General features: G+C 33.4%; 1 protein-coding gene across 6 annotated transcripts in view; it reads left to right on the forward strand.

The window, feature by feature from the left end:
* LOC129809663 (5-hydroxytryptamine receptor-like) overlaps positions 1-22,967 on the forward strand; it is a 161,613-nt gene that overhangs the window by 38,827 nt on the left and 99,819 nt on the right. For 3 of the 6 annotated variants that reach the window (XM_055859681.1, XM_055859680.1, XM_055859683.1), the window contains exon 2: positions 5,918-6,853. In XM_055859681.1, the coding sequence (XP_055715656.1) occupies positions 6,343-6,853 (511 nt within the window). In that variant the 5' untranslated portion in view covers positions 5,918-6,342. Of the gene's footprint in view, positions 1-5,674; positions 6,854-22,967 lie in introns of all 6 variants that reach the window. The other 3 variants (XM_055859679.1, XM_055859685.1, XM_055859684.1) reach the window with 2 other exon arrangements.

Here is a 22,967-nt window from a genome sequence, read left to right on the forward strand (position 1 = left end):
TGCCTGGTTAATCGTAAATTTAGCCATGACCAAAATCAATTATCTCGTGCAACACTCCATTTCGTATTAATCCGAGACACTTTCACTTCTTTTAAGCAGTAAAGCAAAATTATCTTTGTAAAATATATTAACCAATAACCAGTCGAAAACTTACCTCATTACGCTCGTGAATTTGGACTCAGTTGTAATTTATTAAAAATTATGTCAAAATATTACTCATTACGAAAATTAAAAACAAATATAATCGAGATGTGCCACGATAAAGTTTAAAGTGCGACTGTTACAAAATGAAAGAGCTTTTTTGTGTGTCCACGTCCGGTTTGTTGCAGAGTGGTCGTTTGGGTCATCCGGCCCAGTTCCCTCCTCTCCCTGATGGTTTGAGGGATTTTGATAAACTTCAGCTGTGCCCTTCTTTTTTGAGCTTTAGCGTAGTCTTTTAGCGCAATATTGGGAAATTTTGTCAGTGTTTTTATATTCAGAATCCCATAAAAAAGTGAGAAAAAAAATGATATAAAGCACCATATAACACAATAAAATAAAGAAGAAACTTCTGATACATGTATATAGAAAAAGATAGGCGAGAAAAAAAATCTTTTGCGAGTGCGAAAAAAGTGGTGCAGAGATTGTAAATTTTGTCACAGAGTTTTTTTTCCTTTTTTTGTGCGCTTTATATGAAAGTTACAATAATTCAAAGGCATATATAGCTACCATTAAAAGGAGCAGAAAAAAAGAGGAGAGAAAAAACTATATAAGAAAAAATAGGGGATGATTTTTGGGTTTGGGGGGTGTGAATGTGTTGGAGATTATGGGGAGGAAAATGTAACCATTTGTTATCATTTCATGCATCTTGTCTCCATAACGGCTTCTGTTGCTTCGCATCGCGAAAACTTTTGCCCATAGAAAAGTCCTAGTAAAGAGATTTTCCTCAATGCGAAGGGCTGAGATGGAAGAGAGTAAAAGGGTGGAAAGTTTGATGTGGATGGGGTTAAACTCAATAGGGGATGGTAAAAGACAAGAAAACTTGCAAAGAATATCTCACGCATTCGAAGGCGTTACCTTGTTAAATGTATATTTCCCTTAGTTCATAATATTATATAGACAATTCCTACAAAACCCAAAACTTAAGGGGTGAAGTACTATACAACCAAATCGATCAGAACTAATGTAACAAAGTTAGACCCATTAGACCTCTAAATCTTGCGAGAGTTTTGTAAGAAAATTACCATAATTGTTTGAGGAGAGAGATTGCTGAATTTTGATTTGAGTTCGGGTCAAAAGAATAATCGTAAATTCTATTTGATAAAATTTAAGACGATATGCTTATTCAATTTATATAACTACCTCAACTTGGAAATTATATTAAGTTTGTGAAACAATCATAAAAGTGTAATATTTTCTACCATTCAAATAAATTTGAATTTTCACAGAGTGATTTAAGTGTTTGAGTCGAATTTATTTGAAAGAATATGTCTGCAGAACATCTGGAGAGAAAATCAAAGGAATAGAAAAAAGCGACTAATAAAAGAAAAACCAATTAAAGAAAATGAAGAATAGGCTAAAAATAAGAAAAAGTTCAAGAATTATTGCAAGCCGCTCTTAGTTAACTCCTAAATGAGCCCAAACAGAAATAGATTTTGATTCTCCAATAGTGTCTTGGATAAAAGGTAAATAGAACTCTTAACAAATTAGAACAAAAAGTCGTTGAAGTTCGAAGAATTAAAATTCAATTTCGAATTTTCATACTAAATTTTCGAACAAGGGGAAAATTTATCAAATATCGCACTAAAAATGGCAAAAGAGTTACTCAGTGATTATGGAGTGATTAAATAGTTGGACAAGAACAGTAAACGTCGTTGTTCTGTTTTTTTTCTCACAACAATGTGAAGACCGTCACATTTTGACACTTCAGCACTTCGAAATTCGAACAGGATATAACTTCCGCCACCTTGCGAAAGTATTAAGAAGTAAGAAAGTCTCTTTTTTGGATCTTAAATAGATTTTCGAATTTTTCAAGATCTACTTCTGTACGGAAAGAATATGGTCCTCGGAGTAGAGGTTTGGTTCAGTAGCCGAAGGTATGAAATTCCTAGACAACTAGTAAGTAGAGGAAAGTGCGATACCTTCGGACGACTGAAGCTTCGGACAACTGAAGCTTCGGACAACTCATTTTTTTCTGTGTTCTTCATGGATTTAATCCATGGTTCTTCAAAATGTTATTAAAATATATTATTATAATGGGACAAATTAATTAAAAACATGAATTGTTCGAAGCTTGATTTATCCGAAGGTGACGCTCTTCCCCTACAGTGGTATTTCGAAATCTTATAGATTTACCCTTGAAATGACATTGAAAGTTTTTCCGAAAAATCTCCCCTGGTAAAAAATTTAAGCAATTAAGCCATATTAACAAGCAAAATTGGCATTACTCGGTTTAAAGGACCATGCCTAAAATCGTTCTTGAATATTTCGAATTTATAAACAAACTAGAGTCGTGATTTTTGAATTTATTTTTAATTTGCTTAAGTTATTTTTTTTTTCCTTAAAAAGCTTTTTAGCCACACGGATAAATATTATTTAGATCCGATGGTCGTAAGGGAAAGCGCGGTACCTTCAGGTGCCCTTAAGCTTCGGACAATTAATTTTTTTCTATGTTCTTAATGGATTTTATCCATAGCTCTTTTCTGGAAATTTAAGACATTCGACTAGATGAAAATAAATTGTTTGAAGCTTGAGCCGTCCGAAGGTAGGGCGCTTTCCCCTACTTATTTAATCAGTAGATTATTCATATTTTAAACATTAGAATCTGATGAAGAATTGTTAAAGATTTTCTATTCTTGTGCAGTTTCAAGAACTTAAAAAAAAACTTTTTTATTATTTAAAAAAATTGTTGTATTCAGAATATTTGTAAAGAACTATGATAATGTTCTATATTTATTTCAATTGGTTAAGAGATAGTCTTTCTTTTTTAAGAAATTGTTTTTTAGCTTGTAATTAACTTTTCTTTTACTTGGCCTCACTTCTGATTCCTAAGGCCTCCTCCTTTAATTAATTAATTAATTAAATCAATAAGAAAGAAAGAAAAATTATGGGCAGATAGAGTAACTGTACCAAATTTCGGCCAGCTTACAATTTCGACCACTTCTTTTATTTCCCAAATTCTCATGATTTTTTTTGTTTTTTCGTACTCTAGAGATTATACAACGTGAAAAATAACAAAAAGTATCGCTTCGACGAACGAGATGATATGAAAAAGACATTGAAAGAATTTCGGTAGGGATTCTGTAAGTGAAGTAATTTACCCAGGTGGCCCAAAATATTACCCAAAGCTTTGTCTATATTTTTTTTATTTTTTTTTATGTATAAAAAATTATTTTAGAAAAAAAAACAAACACGATAAACTATCCACAATGTTCCAAGCAACAATTCTCAAAAAGAAGTTACAGAAAATTCAATTTGTATTAAAAATATTAAATTTCAAATTTTTGGCGCTTGGATGCAACTATGCAGTAATTTAGTACACGGAAAGAGTAAAGAATAGTAAAGAATACACGGAATTTTAATCCCATTCCAACTGTAATAAAGTTTTCAAGTAGGGTCTTGTTGCCGTTTAAAAGAAAATTTAAAAATAATGTTTTCGTTATTTTTTTCGAACCATGATTCAGATGATTTGTTTTAATTTGTTGTCGTATTAAAGGAGTTAGAAAACCTGTTGAATAATGTACTTAAATGCATCAGGTGCAATATCTTGCAATGTTTCTTTCATGCTTCAGCTACCGAGTTTCGATACGCTCTTAGATCAAGTGGGATACATGCATCGAATACCTATCAAATTGCGCTATCTCTAAGTGCTCTCAAATGGTTTGATTGATATGTTTAACACGAGAATGGTACCAAGAAACTCTACGTTACACACCTAGTCTTTTGTCTACTTATTGGGGTTAAAAGTTGTGAAAAAGTAGATCACTTGTTATATTTTTTTTAAATAATTAAAAGCTTCTTAAGTCTCAGAGAAAGACTTCATAAAAATATGATCGGAATTGGCAGTAATATTGAAAATGATCGTTTGCTATTAGCATTAGATGAAAGAATAACAATAAAAAACTTAAGGAACTACTGAAAGTTATTGAATACTAAAACCTTTTGTTAGAGAAAGTCATAATGTCTAATAGCTAACCTACAATAACTTTTGTTTTGTAAACATTTTTTGACATTTCAGAGTGACTGAAATCTAGATCTAGTCATCTTGCTCACACTTATAGAAAATTTTGAAAACATGTTTAGAAACAAAAGTTATTGTGCGTTGAACACAATGCTCAACACACAATAACTTTTGTTTTGTAAACATGTTTTTTGATATTACAGTGAGAGTGAATGAAACCTAGATCTTGTCATCTCTCTCACTCTCATAGGCCATTTTGAAAATATGATTACAGATCAAAATATTTGTGAGTTGAGCTTAATGACCAGAGCACAATAACTTTTGTTTGTAAACATGTTTTCAAAATTTCCCATGAGAATGAGCGAGGTGACTAGATCTAGATCTCACTATATCTCATCGAAATGTCAAAAACATGTTTACTAAACAAAAGTTATTGTGCGTTGAGCATAATGCCCAGTGTATAATAACTTTCGTTTGTAAACATGTTTTCATCATTTCATATGAGAGAGAGAGCGAGATGACTAGATCTACGTTTCATTCACTCTCACTGAAATATCAAAAACATGTTTACAAAACAAAAGTTATTATGCGCTGGGCATAATGATCAACACACAATAACTTTACTTGAGATTACTTGATCTAGGTTTGGTTCACTGTCAGTGCGATATCAAAAACATGTTTACAAACAAAATTTTATTGTGCGCTGCGCTAGGCATAATACACAACGCACAATAGCTATGTTTTGTAAACATACTTTTGACACTTCAATGAGAGTGAGTGAGACCTAGATCTAGTCATCTCGCTCACTCTTATATACACTCTTTGTAAACATGTTTCGAAAACATGTTTACAAAACAAAAGTTATTGTGCGATGGGCATAATACTCAAAAAGGATATTGTAATCCTTGAGCTAGAATTTGTGGTACTTATTAGAAATCTTGATCTTGACTGCATATTATAAACCTTGAAAATCAAATTCAATATCACGCTCCAATATTCTTGGCAATATTTTTCATTTTCCTGCACGTGATCCAGACCACGCAAAGCCAAACGATACCTTATTGTCTTATGAAGTCTTCAAGACTTTCGGAATGTTTATGAGTTTGCTGTAAGTGTGCTAAAGAAATTCAATATCGTTCAAAAACACTCATGATTGAGACACAAGTAAAAAATAAAACTAAAAGGGGAGAGAAAGGTATTGATTTCTAAGAAAAGAGATCCCCCCTATGTAATGGGATCGCGTAGAGCTAATATGATTTTTAGATGAACATATTGGTACAAATTTAGAGAGAGAGAAAAAAATATCAAGTGCAAAAAGGACTCATAAGTTACTCAATCTTAGTACATGAGAGTCTTCGATGGGATTTCTGGGAAAATTATCGTGGGGCGGAGTCTTGGTAAATGGGCACGTGAGTGAAATGGATGTTGAGAGAAAATGTGGATGGCAAGAACTCTTCATTAGTAATTGAAGATTGCAATACCATAAATTAAATCTCATTCCACACAAACTTTCAGTTGGTAGAAGATGGAGTTGTCTTTGGTGTGAAAAGTGGCAGCAAAGTGGGTGGTTTTGAAGAAATAATATTGGGTGTAATTTAAAACGCAATATTACGACATATTCCACACATTTGCGCTGAAGTGTAAAGACTAATTGGACGGAGAATGTAATACGATAATCCATATCATTAATTAACTAACATATGTGTCTCACTCGTTCACATGCCAATTTATACATTGTTTTACTCACATGTTTATTAGGGGGTAGGGGTGTTGTGAGGTGTGAGTGAATTCCTACTTCATCAAGAAACATCATCATCATTGTCAGGTGCACAAACTGTCGACGATGTCGGCAGCAGGGGCACACTGAGGTGCTGTGTCAGATGGAGGGATTGGTGAAAGAAGTGTGTGAGTGACGATGAAGGAATTATTGAGTGGATTGAATGAGTTTCACCTGATCCTGGGAATCAATTAAATTTCAACATCCACTTTTGTGAGAAATAACACATCATCTCCCTAAAAACTTTGGGGGGTTGACAAGGGGAAAGAGAGAGAGAGAGAGTGAGAAGGGGAGACGGACCCAAAGGAAAATGGGGAAGTGATTGCAAGTTGGGCTGGGTGGCAAAAACAAGTGCTAAGCGAAAAATTTGCTGGCTGAGAGTGGAGGTGTTGTGGAGAGTTGGAAGATGAATGAGTTTCTCCCTTCATGGTGGCCATGGTCTCGTCCAGATGATAGTCCCCAGAATGAAAGTCCACCGTCATCAAATGATGACACGGATCAAGCGCCAATTTGGCGTCTCGGACTCTACAATGGACTCACAGGACTTCTAACTAATATCTCAACATCAATTAGTGGTGTTGCTGAGCACAGTTCTGCCACAAAGACTCCGGCATATCTCACATCATCACAGGCAGCCTCCAGTGTTGGGTCACTCTTCGACGCTACCACATCCGACCCGAACTCTCTCAATCTCACAGTCCAATCCATCGAATGGACTTATGCCAATTGCACACGATACCTCCACTGTGATCCAGTGAATAGTTTCGTGAATGATAGTGCAGTTAGTGCTATTGAAGTGAATTCTGTGGGTATAACCTACAATAGGACAGATTTCTTCTCACTAAATAGTGAGACATTGATCACTATGATCGTGACTGCAATAATACTCGGGATCGTCATTTTAGCGACTGTGATTGGTGAGTAAATGATCTTGTGAAATATTCCAGACTTTTACTTGTCTTGTTCCCTGTGAATGTTACACAACACTCGAAATATCTCTCACTCCTCATTGCCTGCCATATCAGTGCCTAGCTTGCCATTTTAGTGTGGGATTTACAGCAGGAGGCGAGCAATTGCTATGAAATAACACCACAAGACACCTTCAACATTTTACTGTTTATTTGCACGGTCCGATAACTGGCGCCAGCAATTTCAAGAATCTTTGTTTTTTATGAAATGGGCTATTCAATACTTCAATTTAACGTTGTTTGAGGACACAAGGTGTTGCCTTTGCAAATAACATCAATGATAAATATTAAATATAACCTTTAAAAATAATTTTACTAAGTTTAAATTTAGTTTTCTTAGTCTATGTCTTGAACCCTCACAAATTCACAATGCGTAAAACTTAATCAAAGGGAAAGGGTTATGTTATGTTTTAATGAAAGTAACGGTTAATTTGGGATGTAACCTATGATGGTACGATGAAGAATGATAGCCTCTAGGGCTATTTTAACAGGAAAATGCAAACACCAAGGCCTTTTTTGCTCTAAGCGTCTCATATATGATATTATAAAAACGCATAGGGGAAAGTGAGCTACCTTTAAATGCTCCATCGGCTCCATCCTTGGAATATTTCAATTTTAGCTGATACAGTCAGTCTCGGCATTATGTACTTCGGGATTATGCACCTGTCGAAATTATTCACATATAATTATGGAAGTTTTGCCTACAATTGGCAGTCCTAATCAGGGAATTTTACTCATAAGTTTTACTAATTTATTGTTCTAGAAATACGCAAAACTCGATTGTAAAACGATTAGGAATGCGCTTAAAAACACGCACAGTTGAATCGTAAAAGGGTTATTTATGCGCTTAGAAACACGCACAGGTCAATTATAAAATGGATAAAATTGTTTTAAAAATGCGTACGGTTTCTAATAATAAAATGATTAAGATTATGCTGAAGACACAGACAGCTTTTAATAATAAAATGGTTAAGATTATACTGAAAACGCACGCAGTCTAATAATAATAGAAATAGAATAGCTAGAATTGTGCAGAAAGCACATACAGATTAATCATAAAACTGTTAAGATTGAGCTGAAAACACGAACAGCTGAACCAGAAGAATCCTCACTGTTTGTGATTGAGCTGAGCGTGCTTTTAAGCGCATTCTTAAACGTTTTACGATTGAGCTGTGCGTGAAAATTTCAAAAATGTAGTTTAAATTTTGTACTTTTATATAAAGAATTTGAACTGAATTAAATTTTATTATGCTGCATAGTAATATTAGAGAATATAGGCTTTCCTAGATTTCTTGACACACGTAAAAGTATAAGAAATAAAAAAAAAACTTTCTTAAATCAAGTAATGTAATTTTTAAAACTAAAAAAAAGTAAAATTCTTAGCGCAGACTTGGCTTTATTTTTAGAGTGAATTTTCATTATTATTATCAGATATACCTCGGTATAAAGGTTGCCAAAATAGCTTAAGAGTAAAACAATTATTTTTTGGATAAAAACTAGTCTTGGAGGGGAAGGGGAGGGATGGGGAGAAAATGAGGGGAATATTAATGATCCTTGGGTTGACTTATAGGGGGGTCTCCCTTAGGCCCCAAGTCGCTATCTCTAACCGTTTGCCCTATTTAATATGATTTGTTGGTATTCAAGAGCCCTATGTACGTGTTACCCCCCTATCCCCTATATATTTTTTTTTAAATTTTCATGTCCAAAAATTAATTCAGGGACCCCAAATTACCTATATATGACCTTCGCAATTTGTATGGAGTGGCCCCACTGTGCACTGGTAAAAATAAAAGGATCGAATTGATCCAAATTTGATCCTTTTACAAAGGATGGATCAAATTTCCAACTTTGAATATACATTTATCATAATAGAACATGTAAATTTGATCCATCCTGTGAAGAAGAATCAAATTTGGATCAATTTGATCCTTTTATTTTTACCAGTGAGTAACATCACCTTTACCCACGTAACACATTTGTAAATTAAAATTTTAATGTCATTCGAATCAATTATCACAAATGTACGTTCAAATCTCTGATTTGTGTCTTTTAATTATTTTAAATTTAGATTATGATCTCTTTTTTTGAAATGGAGGTTACACTTGACCCAAAAAAATCGATCTCATCTAGCAACTTTATAGAACGATTTCAAAGTTCTGTAAAGTTCTTCAAAGATAGAATAATGATATTGGAATTCCTGAACTAAACACTACTTTTTATCACATATAACCTTAAATTTCTCATTTGCTAACCCTTTGAGGATCTTTAAGTTATCATTCAGTAGGAAAACAACATCCGGTACTCACAATTCCAAAGTAAAAAAAAAGCAAATGAGCAATTAAAATTAAATACGATTTTACTGAGCAAACTTAACTTACTGCTTACTTGTCCTTGCCTTTAGAAGTATCAGTAAAAATCACTTTCCCCCGACTGATAACTCATTGGTCCTGAAAAGCCTAATTAAACGCTTTGGATAAGTCCTTTACCAATTTTTCATAACCAACTCAATATACCGATATTTTGATTTTACACGAAAATTGCATAGGGTAAATGCCCTAATTTAAAACCAGTTCCAGACGCTTTAACTTTGACAGAAAATTCAACACATTAAGTTCGTATTTTTTCTGAAGAGAATTACATAAATTTTCTCCTTGGCTCTTCTAGAATGTTACTGTTTAGTGAAAATTATTTAGATATAATTTGATAACTTATTAAATACAAGAAAAACACGCGAGCGTAAAATGCTTCTATTGGAAACATATTAATCCAAATGGAGACAAGGGAAAGTTTCTAATTGGAAACAAACAGTGTAAGTGAAACCGCGACGAAAGGCTTCCAAAACCTTGTTGAGTTGCTCCTGAGTGCAGGATTTGTTCTTATTCTTGGTCTTTTCACCTTTCCCATCTAAAACAATAAAAAAATCTCTCCAAAAAAATAATATTTCCTGGGTTTCCTATTGAAGCATTTGTAGACATTTCAGAAAAACCCTTTTTGTTCACGAAATAGGTAATTATTTCATTTGAAAACTTCACGAACCGTTAACAATAAAGATTAACACTTAAATTAACTAAAATTAGGCAGAAATATGACATAAATGTTAAACAAAACGAATTAACAACAGTCACCTCATTGTATTTTTCATTGGAAAACAAGGTCGATTGATGAAAAATTCGATGATGAAAAGGTAAACTTTTAATTTTTCTGAGAAATTAACAAATTAAAATTTGTGTATATGAATGGATTTTCGCTTTATTTGAAGCAAAATTAACTAAATAATGAAACTGTGGTATAGAAAATATATCAATATAGGGTAAGTGTGCCTAATTCCGGTCAGCTTGCAATTTCGGCCACCTTTTTTGTGCCTCGAATTTCTATGAACTTTTAGATTTTACGTACTCTAGAGATTATACAATGCAAAAGAATATCAAACAATGTAGCTACGACAAACGAAATGACGTGAAAAAGATATTGGAAGAATTCCCGAAGGGCAAGGAACTATGAGAATGAAAGTGGCCGAAATAGGGTACCAAAGCTATGTCTATATTTTTATTCATTTTAAAATGTATTAAGAATGATTTTAGAGTAAATAAAGACGGTAAACTCTTTACAAGGTTCCAAGCAACTCTCTTTCAGAAGAAAGAGTAAAAAAAATCACTTTATATTTAAAATATTAAATTTCAAACTTGAGACTTTGGTGCTTGCATGCAACTATGCCGAAATTTGGCACACTTACCCTAGTAATTTAGTACTGTATTTATCGTGAAAACAGTGACATTTCCATTTGGAGTAGCGAAAAATTTCCATTTGGAGCAGGTTTTGAATTAGCTTAATTTTACCCTAGATTTTTCACTTTTAGAGTTGAATCAAATGAAGAATCACACTCACCGTAAACCAATTCAGGTTTAGATTGAAAATTATTGATTTTTAATTTCGAATTGTATTGTACGAAAAGTTAAGCAGATTTATTATATTTAGAAGCTTCATCGAAAGTGACATTTTAAATTTAAAGTTTAATATTTTCATTTATGATCATTACGGTGCTTCTGTACATTATGATGTGCCAATCAATATAAATTTTAAAAGACAGAGACGACATAATTAAATTTATTTCAACTTGAATTGATGTGAATTTAATATTTATTGATATGAGTAATTTGCTTCAAAATTTCGAGTTCAAGGCCGTTCAATCTTACCCTTAAAATTCCAGACTTTTCAGTTAAGTCATCAATGATGCAACAATACAGTCTCCCTTTTTGTTTATTGAAGTTATGTCTGTTTAATTAGTGCTTTAATCGCCTTGTGACTTGTGAGCTTGTGATGTTCACATTCAATTCTCAAAAGATTAATGTCTAGAAATACAGTCTCCTTTCAAGTTATATTATGTTTTCTCCTCTGGAGCCAACTCGTTAGATGTGTGTTATGAAATACCTTCAGGTTTTTTTTAATTCCCGTAATGGATGTTATCAAACTAATTCTTAAAGTATTTTATGTATGTTTATGCCCTTGGTGAAGCTTCCATAATTCCATTTTACCTTGAGATCATTCTTAAGAATGAACCTTTAAAGGGTTGTAGTAAGACTTATGTTCATTGAAAATTTAAAAGGAAGAAAAATGTTTCGAGTGTAGAGAGTCTTATATTGCAAAGTTTTCTAGAGATGAAATTATGGATGTAGAGCCAACAATTGCAAGGGATGTAAACATTTTCTCAAATGACCCTTTTCCATCATTCTGCCTCTTGGTGTTGCATTTGCAAGCGGGTTTATCTCTTTTTCTGGTGTTTTGTTAAGTCTTAGAAAGTGTAATAAATTGCCTACTTGAAAGCCTCTTGGGTACTCGTACTCCAACACTCTGAAAATATTGTGCTGCCGAGAGAAAATTTGTTGATCTCAATTGAGTACAAAAATGTTGAGTGAAGTGGAAGACATTGCTATGTTGGAAGATTGTTCTCTTATGTCCCTTTTATATAAGTTCTCATTTCTATAGAGATTTTCCGGGGAAATCCTTATCACCAATCTTCCAGTGTTTCTTTTTTTCTCTCCTTATGGTTTAGATTTTGGGGTTGGGGATATCACGAAAAAGTTTAATAATATGACAAATACACAAGATTTTTGAGAAACTTGAAAACTTTTTTTTTTCTTTTAAAGAATCTTGAGAAAATGTTCTGTAAACTTTGAGAGAATTCTGGGAAAAGTGCACGGCAAACAGATATCTTATTTTGATTCACATTGAGTGTCTTGTTTTATTTATGCTTGTGTTGCTCGAGCTCAAAGAGAAAGTAATGTAATATTTATTATTTTTGAATTTAATCCTCGCACCCTTAAGGAAACATAGGTATTTTGGCGAAATTTTAAATTTCTGAAGTTGAGTAGAAATTTGCGAAATTGTCCATTTTTCAGTCCGTTTGAGAACGATAATAACCAGTAATAAACCCAGATAAGCTTATGGTAGCTTACAACTCGGAATGCGTGGAAATTCGACTGTGAATTGGTTTTTGGGGAAAAAGAATACCCCCAAGCAAACAGTTTTCGGCAGCAATCGAATTTTCAAGCACCCCGAGTTGCAAGAATTCCAATGTCGCCTGTAGAGAATCTCGGCTACCATAAGCTTATCTGGGTTAATCGTTGGTCATTTTCTTTTTTAAATTGCTTTACTACAGGGCAACAAAAGAAAAAGAAAGTTCATTGAAATCGATTAATAATGGCTCCGGCACATCTTTTAGATCAGGAAAATTTCATGAAATCGAAATTCGAAACCCTTTTTTTCTCACATGTTTTGCATATGACTATCTCATTCTTTCGCATACCAAATTCGATTGAGCTAAATTGAATTTGGAGTTATGTTTAAGAGAAGAAGAAGAGTGCGAGAGAATGAGATAGATATATGCAAAACATGTGAGAAAGAAATAGATCCGAAATTCGACTTCATGAAATTTTCTTGATCTAAAAGGTGTGCCGCAGCCATAAACATTAGCGATAGAGTCTGGCCAATTTCGACATAGTAAGGGTAGGGTTGGGGTATAGTGAGATGGGTTAGGGACGTATGCGACCTATCGTCAGGAAGATCTCGATCTCCGAAACAAATTACTAAAATTTCCCCGAAATTGCTTCATAAACTCCGAAGATGTGGTCCGATCAGGATATGTTCATTTAGCTGAAACTGCAGCACCACTAAATACGGGGTAGCACCGAACACTACGATTTTTTAATGGGTATTAGAGTTTAGAGGAAGAGTGTGTTTCTGTTTAACCGACGCTTCAACCAATTGTCGGTCTTGTCCTGATTCAAGGCCCGTTGCCACTCGAGCCTGTTATGCACCACTGTTTTTCAATTCCGCACCCCTAATAAGTTGGCATCCTGGTCCACGCCGTCCGTCCATCGTAGGCTTGGTCGGCCTCGTTTCCTTGAAGCATAGAGTCCGCCTCTAAAGATTTTCCAGACAGGGTCGTCTTCATCCTTGTAAATCAGATGACTATAATCCACCGGAGCCTATTGAGGCGTATTTGCTTACGACAATTACTTCTCGGTAGCGCTAATACATCGTAGAATCTTCCCCTCAAACGCGACTAAGAGTTCGCAATTCTGTTGGCTGAGGACCAACGTCTCAGACGAATATGTGAGGTCTAGCAGGATCATAGTTTAGAGAAAGAGACAAATATATGAATTCTATATAAAATAGGGATCCACTGAAAAAATAAATGTTCGGTGGTACCCTAGTTTCCTCTATAGCTATGGTCAGGAGGGTAGAGCGAGCGACCTCAGCTACAACATACTAAAATTTCATTTAAAGTGAAAATGGAAATTCCGAGATAGTGGAGATTGAATTTTCGATCTTGATTTTCTCGTTTAATCAGACCTTATAGAAGAGTTGTAGCGTTTAACAGCTTTCCAAATCACCAAAATGTTTCAAAGTCTGGCAATTAGAACCGGAGATGTCTATTTCAAAATTGAGTTTTTGATTCCTTCTGCCGGTATCAGAGAATTCCGGTGGTGCTTACGTTTTTTTAATCGAAAGCTCTTAGATCCAGTTATAACATACTAAAATTTGAGACCGGTCTATGCCATGGGGTTTGAGTTATTGAGAAAATAAAATTTGGGGATTTTTCAAAATGCCGGAAAGCGGTGGAGGGATGGATATCATATCACCTTCTGATGTCATCCATCCGATATTTCACCGTTGCCAAAAATCGCTTGTCGATATCTTTTTCCGTTTTCCCGCCTGAAACACTTATGCAACGCAGAATCTGCCGGTCGGACGTACACTGAGAAAAAACGGGGATGCGATTAACTTTTTTTCCTTATAACTTTAACACTTTTTAGGTGTTAAAATATATCAACATTTTTTAATGTTAATTTTACACTTTTTTAAGGGTGAAAATAACATGAAAAAGGGTAACTTTAACCCCTAATACACCTAAAAAGCATAATATTTACACCGATTTTGGGTCAATACTGCAGGGTAAAATTAACATTTCCGGAATGTTATTTTAAGTTTTTCGGATTTCTCTCAGTGTACGGTCATGAAAATCGGTTATTAGCGGCTATGATATCTGTGATCTATGAGTGTCAAAATGTGTTTATGCAAAGTTTGGGCACGATCTGACAAGGTCGGATTTTATCTCGGACCACAAAAGCTGAAATTGAAAAGAATCTCAGCTAATTCTTACTCGATACTAGATATGGATTTACGGTTTTGAGTGCCCCCTATGGCATTCTAAAACCTGGAATTTGTATTTATTTTTAAATCAGATTTTGCAATTTCTCTCATTTTCGGTTATGCTAGGTTGATACTCTGTTCTTGTTGATACTGATTTTTTTAAAGCTAAAGCTAAAACATTATTAGACTTAAATCACGCATTTTCCGATAAAATTATGTCAGATTCATTAAAGGAACATGATACGAAATGTTCGAAGTCAGAGTACGTGCAATTGAAAACCGTCCCCTATAGGGAGAGAAATGTTTTTTCTCAATTGATTGGCCAAAGATATAAATTGAAAGATATAAAAGTATTAAATACCGTAAATGCAGGTGACTTTGTCCCCTTCCTGTTCGTAAGCTTTTCTTTAATTCTAATATTTAAGAACGGTTTTCACCGATCGGACATGGTAGATCGGATCGGTAAAGACTATCCTTAAGTTTCCCTGCAGGGGACAAAGTATCCCGGACTTACGGTACATTTTTTTTATTATTTCGGTTTTAGTATATTGAGAATCTAATAATCTGTGAAGTAGTTTAAATCGGTAATCTCATATTCATCCAAAACCAGTTGCGAAACAAAATTCCCGGTGTGCTCGATATCGTGAATTCGAGCATTCCGCAAAACTGAGTCTCTTTTTCAATGCCTTTTTCTCTCAATTTCCAAGAATATTTTTATCTCCAGTCCGGAAGATTTTTTTGTATGCTTGAGCTTATTTAAAAAATTCTGGCCAAGTCTCTGGCAAATATTGATAAATGAAAACCTTGAAGATAGCGCATATGAGATAATACAGAGTTTATTTAAAATGAAAGTTTATTTTTGAATGTAAATATTCAAAATTACCTCAATAATGTTCATTATCTGTATAATTTTGCCATTTTTTTTAACTCCCCATAAAAGTCTATATACCAAAAATTGATTTAGCCTAATCGGCAAAATTGATCTAAAGTATCTTCTCAAGACACGGATATTGTTAATAAGACAGGGGTTGAAGTGAAATTTTCGACTTTATAGTACCTTTTTATAACTTCCAATCTCTTCAATCTCAATTGTATTAGAATTTTTATCTGATATTCTTTTGCTCGGCAACTTTCCCTTTCACTCACTTAAATATTTTCCCGATATTATTATTCCATTATTTAAGATAATTGAATGAAACTTTGTGAAAGTTTCCACACCACATCACTTTCCTCAAAGCTTTTCCCCATATCTTTCTGGTTGAGGATGAAAATTTACCACCATTAAACTTTATCTTTTGGCCACACTTTGGGAATATAGAATTAAGGGCGCCGAAAGGTGCTAGCAAACTCTCTGGGGAGAAATTAAAGTTAAACACTTGGGTGTCAGGGATCATATTTCAAATGGTAAATTGAAAATTCCATCGCGACATATCACATCGTTTGGGCGGTAACAATACATTCCATCCTCCTCCTCAACCTTGACCTGTCACTCAATGTTTTCCCAGTAGACGCTTTTTTTATCCGTCGTTGATAAATGTGGCTTTATCAGAAATTATAATGGTTAAATGCTTGAATACCAATGAGGTACTTTTAAAATATTCATAAATCGAAAATAGAAAAGAGAGTGAAAAGCCCACAATAATCATAAATTAATAAACATCAAATTTATCGGTTAATGTGAGATCAAGGGTAAAATTTTTAGGAGCTTTTCATTTAGCGTCATTTATGAAAATTCATTGAGCATGTATGGAATGGCAAAGAATATTTAATTTATTTATTTTTTATGTTAAAAGATAATAGACAGAATTTATATTTATATATAATTTGTGTGTGGTACTTTGATCCTCTTTACATGAAGTGCTATTGATGGAAAAGTTATGCAAAGTATTTTGTAAAATCTCTGTTTTATTTCACAACGTAAATCATTCCATTCAATTGATGTTATTCACAGTTTAACTTTCAACAGTGCAAACTATCCCATAGTATTGAAGTATATGTTGAATGTTTGTCAGTAAAATGCGTTTTGCCTTTAGCTCGATTTCAATTGAAATCGTATTAATGTCAACATACAGAGTGCTTCATTCTCAATGCAAATAAACATAGGATTATTTTTTAAATAATAAAAATAATTTCATTTATATGTATATTTTATGAAATAAATAGAATATCCCGATTATCCACTGTACTGATATGCACTTGAACTTTTATGAAACGTTGTTTTTATTCAATATGAAAATCCTATAAACTACTCATACCGTAAATAGTAAGGTGGGGTAACTGGATCATTTTCCGAAGAGTGCTACTTAAACGCTTGTTTTTGGACTGATGAAATTCTTTTTTACTTCTTCTAAATCTATAGAATTATTCACTGTTTCATTCGGAAACATAATATTAAAAAAAATATATAAAAAATATTAAAGAAAATTTATAAAATAATAATAATACTGAAATAAGTCAGCATGCACTAACTGGGTCGCCTTTTCGCTAATTCATTTTTAATTAAGCCTTTGGATTTAAAATACTTTTTTCACAAGGAAAAAGCAATAAATGTTTTCAATTAACCAGCTGTCATTAGCGAAAATATCATTGACTAGAAAATTTTTAGTGAAGAACCAAGCTGGCAGAAGATTGAAATGAGTCGATTACACTCACTTATTTAATGGATAAAAATAATTATTTTTGCCTTTTCTCAAACTTGAATAGATATATTATGTTACTGTAGTGACTATATTACGGAAATGAAAATAAAAATATTATTTTAAGTGATTTGTCATAAACGATCCAGATAGCGAAGCGCCCGGATTAGCACACTTGACTGTACTTATTATCGCTCTGCCTACAATACTTATTTAAAACATCTTAAAGTTTTTTTTTTAAATTTCTGCTTAGAGTTCGTAATCAATGCTAAGACGGTGGTGGACGTCTATTACTCATTTCAGGATCATGGGCTCCATATCTTTACCTTTACACTAAATTCGATTTTTTTAAACTTCAAAGTGATAAATGACAAATACAGTAAAATCATTTTAAAAGTCGAACGGTTTGGTCCATACCTATCACAAACGTTGGATGCTATTAGCATTAAGGGGAAGGTTGTCGGTCTTCTCTACGCTCTCTGGCTTCGAACATTCCATATTTGTCTTATATTTCTTTATAAATCTAACCTATCTATGGCAATATACCGTAGATGCGGGTGACTTTGTCCTCCGTAGATGACTCTTTTCGTAAGCTTTGTTTTAATTCTAGCACTTAAGAATTGTCTTTACCGATCCGATCTACGATGTCTGATCGGTAAGGACCAATCTTATACATTACAAAAGAAAAGTTTACGAACAATACGGGGAAGTTGGGTGGGCACTTTTGAAACTGGGATTTTTCACCTATTTTTAAATAAAATTGAGCCTTATCGTGATATAATTTAGCTGCACGAACAGATTGAGAAGCTAATATATCACGATAAGGCTCAATTTTCTTTAAAAATAGATGAATAATCTCAATTTCAAAGGTGCCCCACTTTCAAAGGTGCCCTACTTCCGCCTAGGAGGGCGAAGTCGCCCACATCTACGGTATTGTAATTGCCAGTATTTAGTCATATATTTCTTGAAAAAATAGGCCGGATTTATTTTAAAAAAAAAAAGATAAATGTGAAATGACCGAATCAAGAGTATGTGCAAAACCTGAAGGCCTTCGTACGAAATTAACGGTTTTGAAATTAGCTTGTAAAATTTTACTGATTATATTTCTAATTAGAAATTATAGGGACGAAACTATACTCACGGTTTATATTTCGTAAAGCAACTTTATTTTTGTTCTTTTTTATGTTCTTAGTTCTTTATTTTCTCTTTCTAATTTTATTTATTATTTATTTATTTATTCACACCCCAAAATAAATTTACAATCTACAGTCGGTTTTTAAATCAGAAGGGCACAAAATATCAATTAGAAATTGAAACTCTCAAATTTGATGAAAACCCATCATTACAAATGATTGAAGTAAATTATTTTATTTAGACTAGAGTAAAGAAAGAATTAAAAAAGTAATCAATCAATTAGGAATTGAAAATGCATTCCAACGGAACATTTTAGCGAATAATATTTAAAAATTAATTTTTAATCCAAATAAGAGAAGAAGCTTCATGCTGATTAATCCAATGCTCAGTTAAATCTGAATTATATTTTCTTAAAATACATATCAAGGGATAATTAATTTCGGGGAACTTATGTCAATTTGGTCGGGGATACTACCGTTAAAACTCGGAGAAACTAGGGAACCTATAGGGCAAGTGTGCCAAATTTCGGCATAGTTGCATGCAAGCGCCAAAGTCTCAAGTTTGAAATGTAATATCATTAATAGAAATTGATTTTTTCATTCCTTCTGCTTTAAGAGAGTTGCTTAGAACTTTGTAGACAGTTTATCGTCTTTATTTACTTTAAAATCGTTCTTAATACATTTTAAAATGAATAAAAATGTAGACATAGCTATGGTGCCCTATTTCGGCCACTTTCATTCTCATAGTTCCTTGCCCTTCGGGAATTTTTCCAATGTCTTTTTCACGTCATCTCGTTTGTCAAAGCTACATTTTCTGTTATCCTTTTGCATTGTATAATCTCTAGAGTATGTAAAAACTAAAAAATCATGGAAATTCGAGGAACAAAAAAGGTGGCCGGAATTGCAAGCTGGCCGGAATTTGGCACACTTACCCTATGTATTTTTCAAAAAACCCCAGAACGCATACAATATTTTATAGAATTTGGGGAACTCATAAAGTTATTTAGAAAACCAGGGGATCGTATATAATTTTTCAAGGATCTCGGGAAACATATACAATTTTTTTTAGGAACTTAAGGAACCTAAATTTTTGAAGAGCTTAAGGAACCTATACAAATTTTCTGAGAACTCAATGACCCCATACAATTTTTCTGAGAGCCTGAGTTTCCTCTGTACAATTTTAGGAGAATCGGGGATCCCTTACTTTTTTGTCAAGGAACTTGGGAGACCTGTGCAATTTTTTGGGAACGAAGGGAACCTATATACAATTTTTCCGGGGACTCTAGGAACTTATGCAATCCTTCAGGGAAATCGGGGAATCCATACAATTTTTTTTTAGAAGAAACTGTGGAACCCATTGACGAGCTGGGGAACTTAGGGAATCGTACACTTCTTTAGGGAACTCTGGAGAACCCATATATTTTCTAGGGGCCTCAGGAAACTCTTGCATTTTTTTAAGGTATCCGAGAAACCCGTACATTTTTTAGGCAACTCGGGGGTCCCATAGAATTTTTTCACGGAAACTTGGGGACCTGTACAATTTTTCTGGGTACACAGGAAACCTATACAATTTGTCTGGGAAGTCTATGAGTTCATGTAATTCTTCAGGGAAATAGGGGAAAACATACATTTTTTTAAGGAAGCTTTAAAAAACTCGAAGAATTCGGACAATTTTTTAGAGGTCACTAGGAATCCGTACATTTTTTAGATGTTTCGAGGATCTCATACATTTTTGCAAGGAATTTGGAGAACTTAGGGCAAGTGTACATAAAATCTAAAAGTTCATGGAAATTCGAGGAACAAAAAAGGTGGCCGAAATTGCAAGCTGGCTGGAATTTGGCACACTTACCCTATACATTCTTTTCTCAGGGTTTTTTTTTAGGAACCCAGAGGGAATTCGGGAACCCATACCATTTTTTAAGGAACTCAGGGAACCCATACAGTTTTTGGGGATCCGAGAACTCGAACTACTTTGACTAATTGGGTTTTGAGTCACCTCTCTCTAGACTAGATACTCAGATTAAATTGAATTTACGAAATGCCTCTGGAGAACCAGAACAAAAATAACAAATTTGGTATTCAGAATAGGACACACGGTTGCTTTCACCACAAAAATTACAATATTATTCAAAGGTTTTAGTTGAAAATTGTCGAGTTCATAGGTGCAAAAAATCCTGAGCTTTCAAAAACATTCATCCAGATACAAATTAATTTAAAAAAAGCCATATTATAAGCACCTTGTTGAGCTTCGACCTTTTATAAATGTTATGTTATACATTATTGCTGTAGTAGTGACGATAGAAATATACGGGTACCCGGAAAGCATGAGAAAAAGCATAATTCAATTGATTTATGAAGTTAGTAAGCATGTAAATTGAATTAATTTTAAACTATTCTGTGGGGTGGAAGTTGTGTATACGTTATGTAATTTTCGGTTTTGTCTAGCTTTCCCCTTATCTTTTTGCATGGATACAAACCCCCCTATCGTATATGTTATATGAGATATCCTCTTTTGAGTGTGAGCTAGAGCATATAATAGTGCTGTGAAGTGCTCTTGTATGTTTTCCCATTGTAAAGATTGTGAGCTTTATAATATGATGGGATGTTCTTGTTATGGAGTTATGGGAAAATATAATTATTAATTATCATTCAAAGTTGTAATATGTCTTCAAGAACATGCTCATAAACAATTTTCATTTTAATAAATTTTGTGTAAATTTATATAATCCTTGTTGTGTTATTTTAGGGGGGCAAAATTTCATTATAAATATTTCATATTTATGGAGTTTCACATGAAAATAATAGTAATTTATTTTTTTTACAAGGTTTTTTGAGGTGTGCTCACCACTTGGTGCCAAACAAAAATATTATTCAAATATAACTTTTTATCATGCTAGTGGTATCACAATAAATCTCACTTCCGCTTTTTTTCATGACAAATTGAACTTTGAGGGTGGAATATATCATATAAATGACCCACGTGTTCACTAAAATGTAATAAAGTTTTAATTATATGAATTGTGTTCTCTTGTCCAATGATAGTCATACAACATTGAGTTGGAATATTCAGTCAACATGCTCATCAGTGAAAATAAAGGTTATTTTTGAACAAAATTTCAACTAATTTGATATTTTTATTGTCAATTAATCATAATTTTTCCACAATTGATGCCACTTTTGAAAAATCCCCATGCAATTTTTTTTAATTTTAAATTAAGTAATTAATTGCCAGATGATTTTTGGTGGAGAAAATTAAAAAAAAAACACTCTGTTGAAACTGTTGCTCATTTTTCAAACCACATTTATTGTGGGAAAGTGGTAATGGGGAAAAAGGGGAAAAAATATCATGCAATGTTGCGAAAAAAAGGTAAATATTTTGTCAGGATGGAAAAAAATTCAATTTGAAAATGCGCAAATAATTCCAAGTAAAAAAAAAATTATATCTCGCATATCTTGACACGGAAGACGTTGAAGAATATGAAATAAATTTCCATCCAATTTTCCTATATACTTACCGTCAAGTTTGCGCAAAAATGTGAAACCTGGTGAAAATCCCCACTAAGGGATTAGGTTTTCAATTCGTCACTTTTTGCTGCATCTTCTTCCACCGTCCTCTTGCAATTTAGTTATCTGAAAAAATATGAGCAAAAAGCCATGAAAAGCGATTCATATGAAAAATATTAAAATTGTTTATGCAAATAAACATTCGTCTCTTGGTGCAGTCAGCATGAAAACTTTATTTGAGATACTTTGCTGAAAAGACATCTCATTTAAATTTTCTACATTGTAGAATTTCAGCAGCATCATTTGAGTTCATTAAAATGGTTTAAGTTCAGAGCGAGAGAGTTTTTTGATATAAAGAAATGGTACATTGTTGCTCTTGATTTTATTTTTATTCGTCACAGGCAAAACGTGTACCAATTACCAAATTTGTTTGAGGCTCTTGTTGTCAAATCAGTGAATTTATATATGGTTTCGTGTCCGTCGCCATCTTAACAAATTGTACCTCTAATTCCTAGATATATTGTTTTGGTTTATTTTCTGACAATTAACATTTGTTATACTGTATGCTTTTTTTAGAAAAATTCTTGAAAGAAGTAAAGTAAGAAGGTGTTCGAGTTCGATATCAAGTTGCTCCAAGGCAAGATTCTGAATTTGATTCGGCCACCTTGTCCTAGGTCTGCTTCCACGACGCTTCCTCACAATGGCTTGCATAGCTTTTCTGGGGAATCCGAAACTTTTATCAACTGAGTCATTATTATGTTTTTACTGACTCAGAAACGTTTCGAATTAACGAATCATTCTAAATCCACTCCAAATGCCCAAATTAATGCAATCCTCACAACATTACGGAATATCCGTATTTGTGAATTACACGGGCTTGAGACCTAAGGTTTAGTCATATGGCTTAACTCTCATAATTTCTTATTGAGCAGGTTTCTTATAAAAATTTAAATTGAAAACTAGACAATAAGATTGGATACTAAGGTCAAGGGATCCTTTAGATTTTGACTCTGAAATTGCTTGTTATTCAGGATTTCAAGATATTCGGATACGTGATTAGACGCTAAATCTATAACGTGAAACTCATATTAGATACTGTACCTGATAAAAGTACTTTCGTATTATTTTCGATCATAG

Source organism: Phlebotomus papatasi, chromosome 1 (genome assembly GCF_024763615.1).
Source record: "Phlebotomus papatasi isolate M1 chromosome 1, Ppap_2.1, whole genome shotgun sequence".
NCBI classification, from domain to species: Eukaryota; Metazoa; Arthropoda; class Insecta; order Diptera; family Psychodidae; genus Phlebotomus; species Phlebotomus papatasi.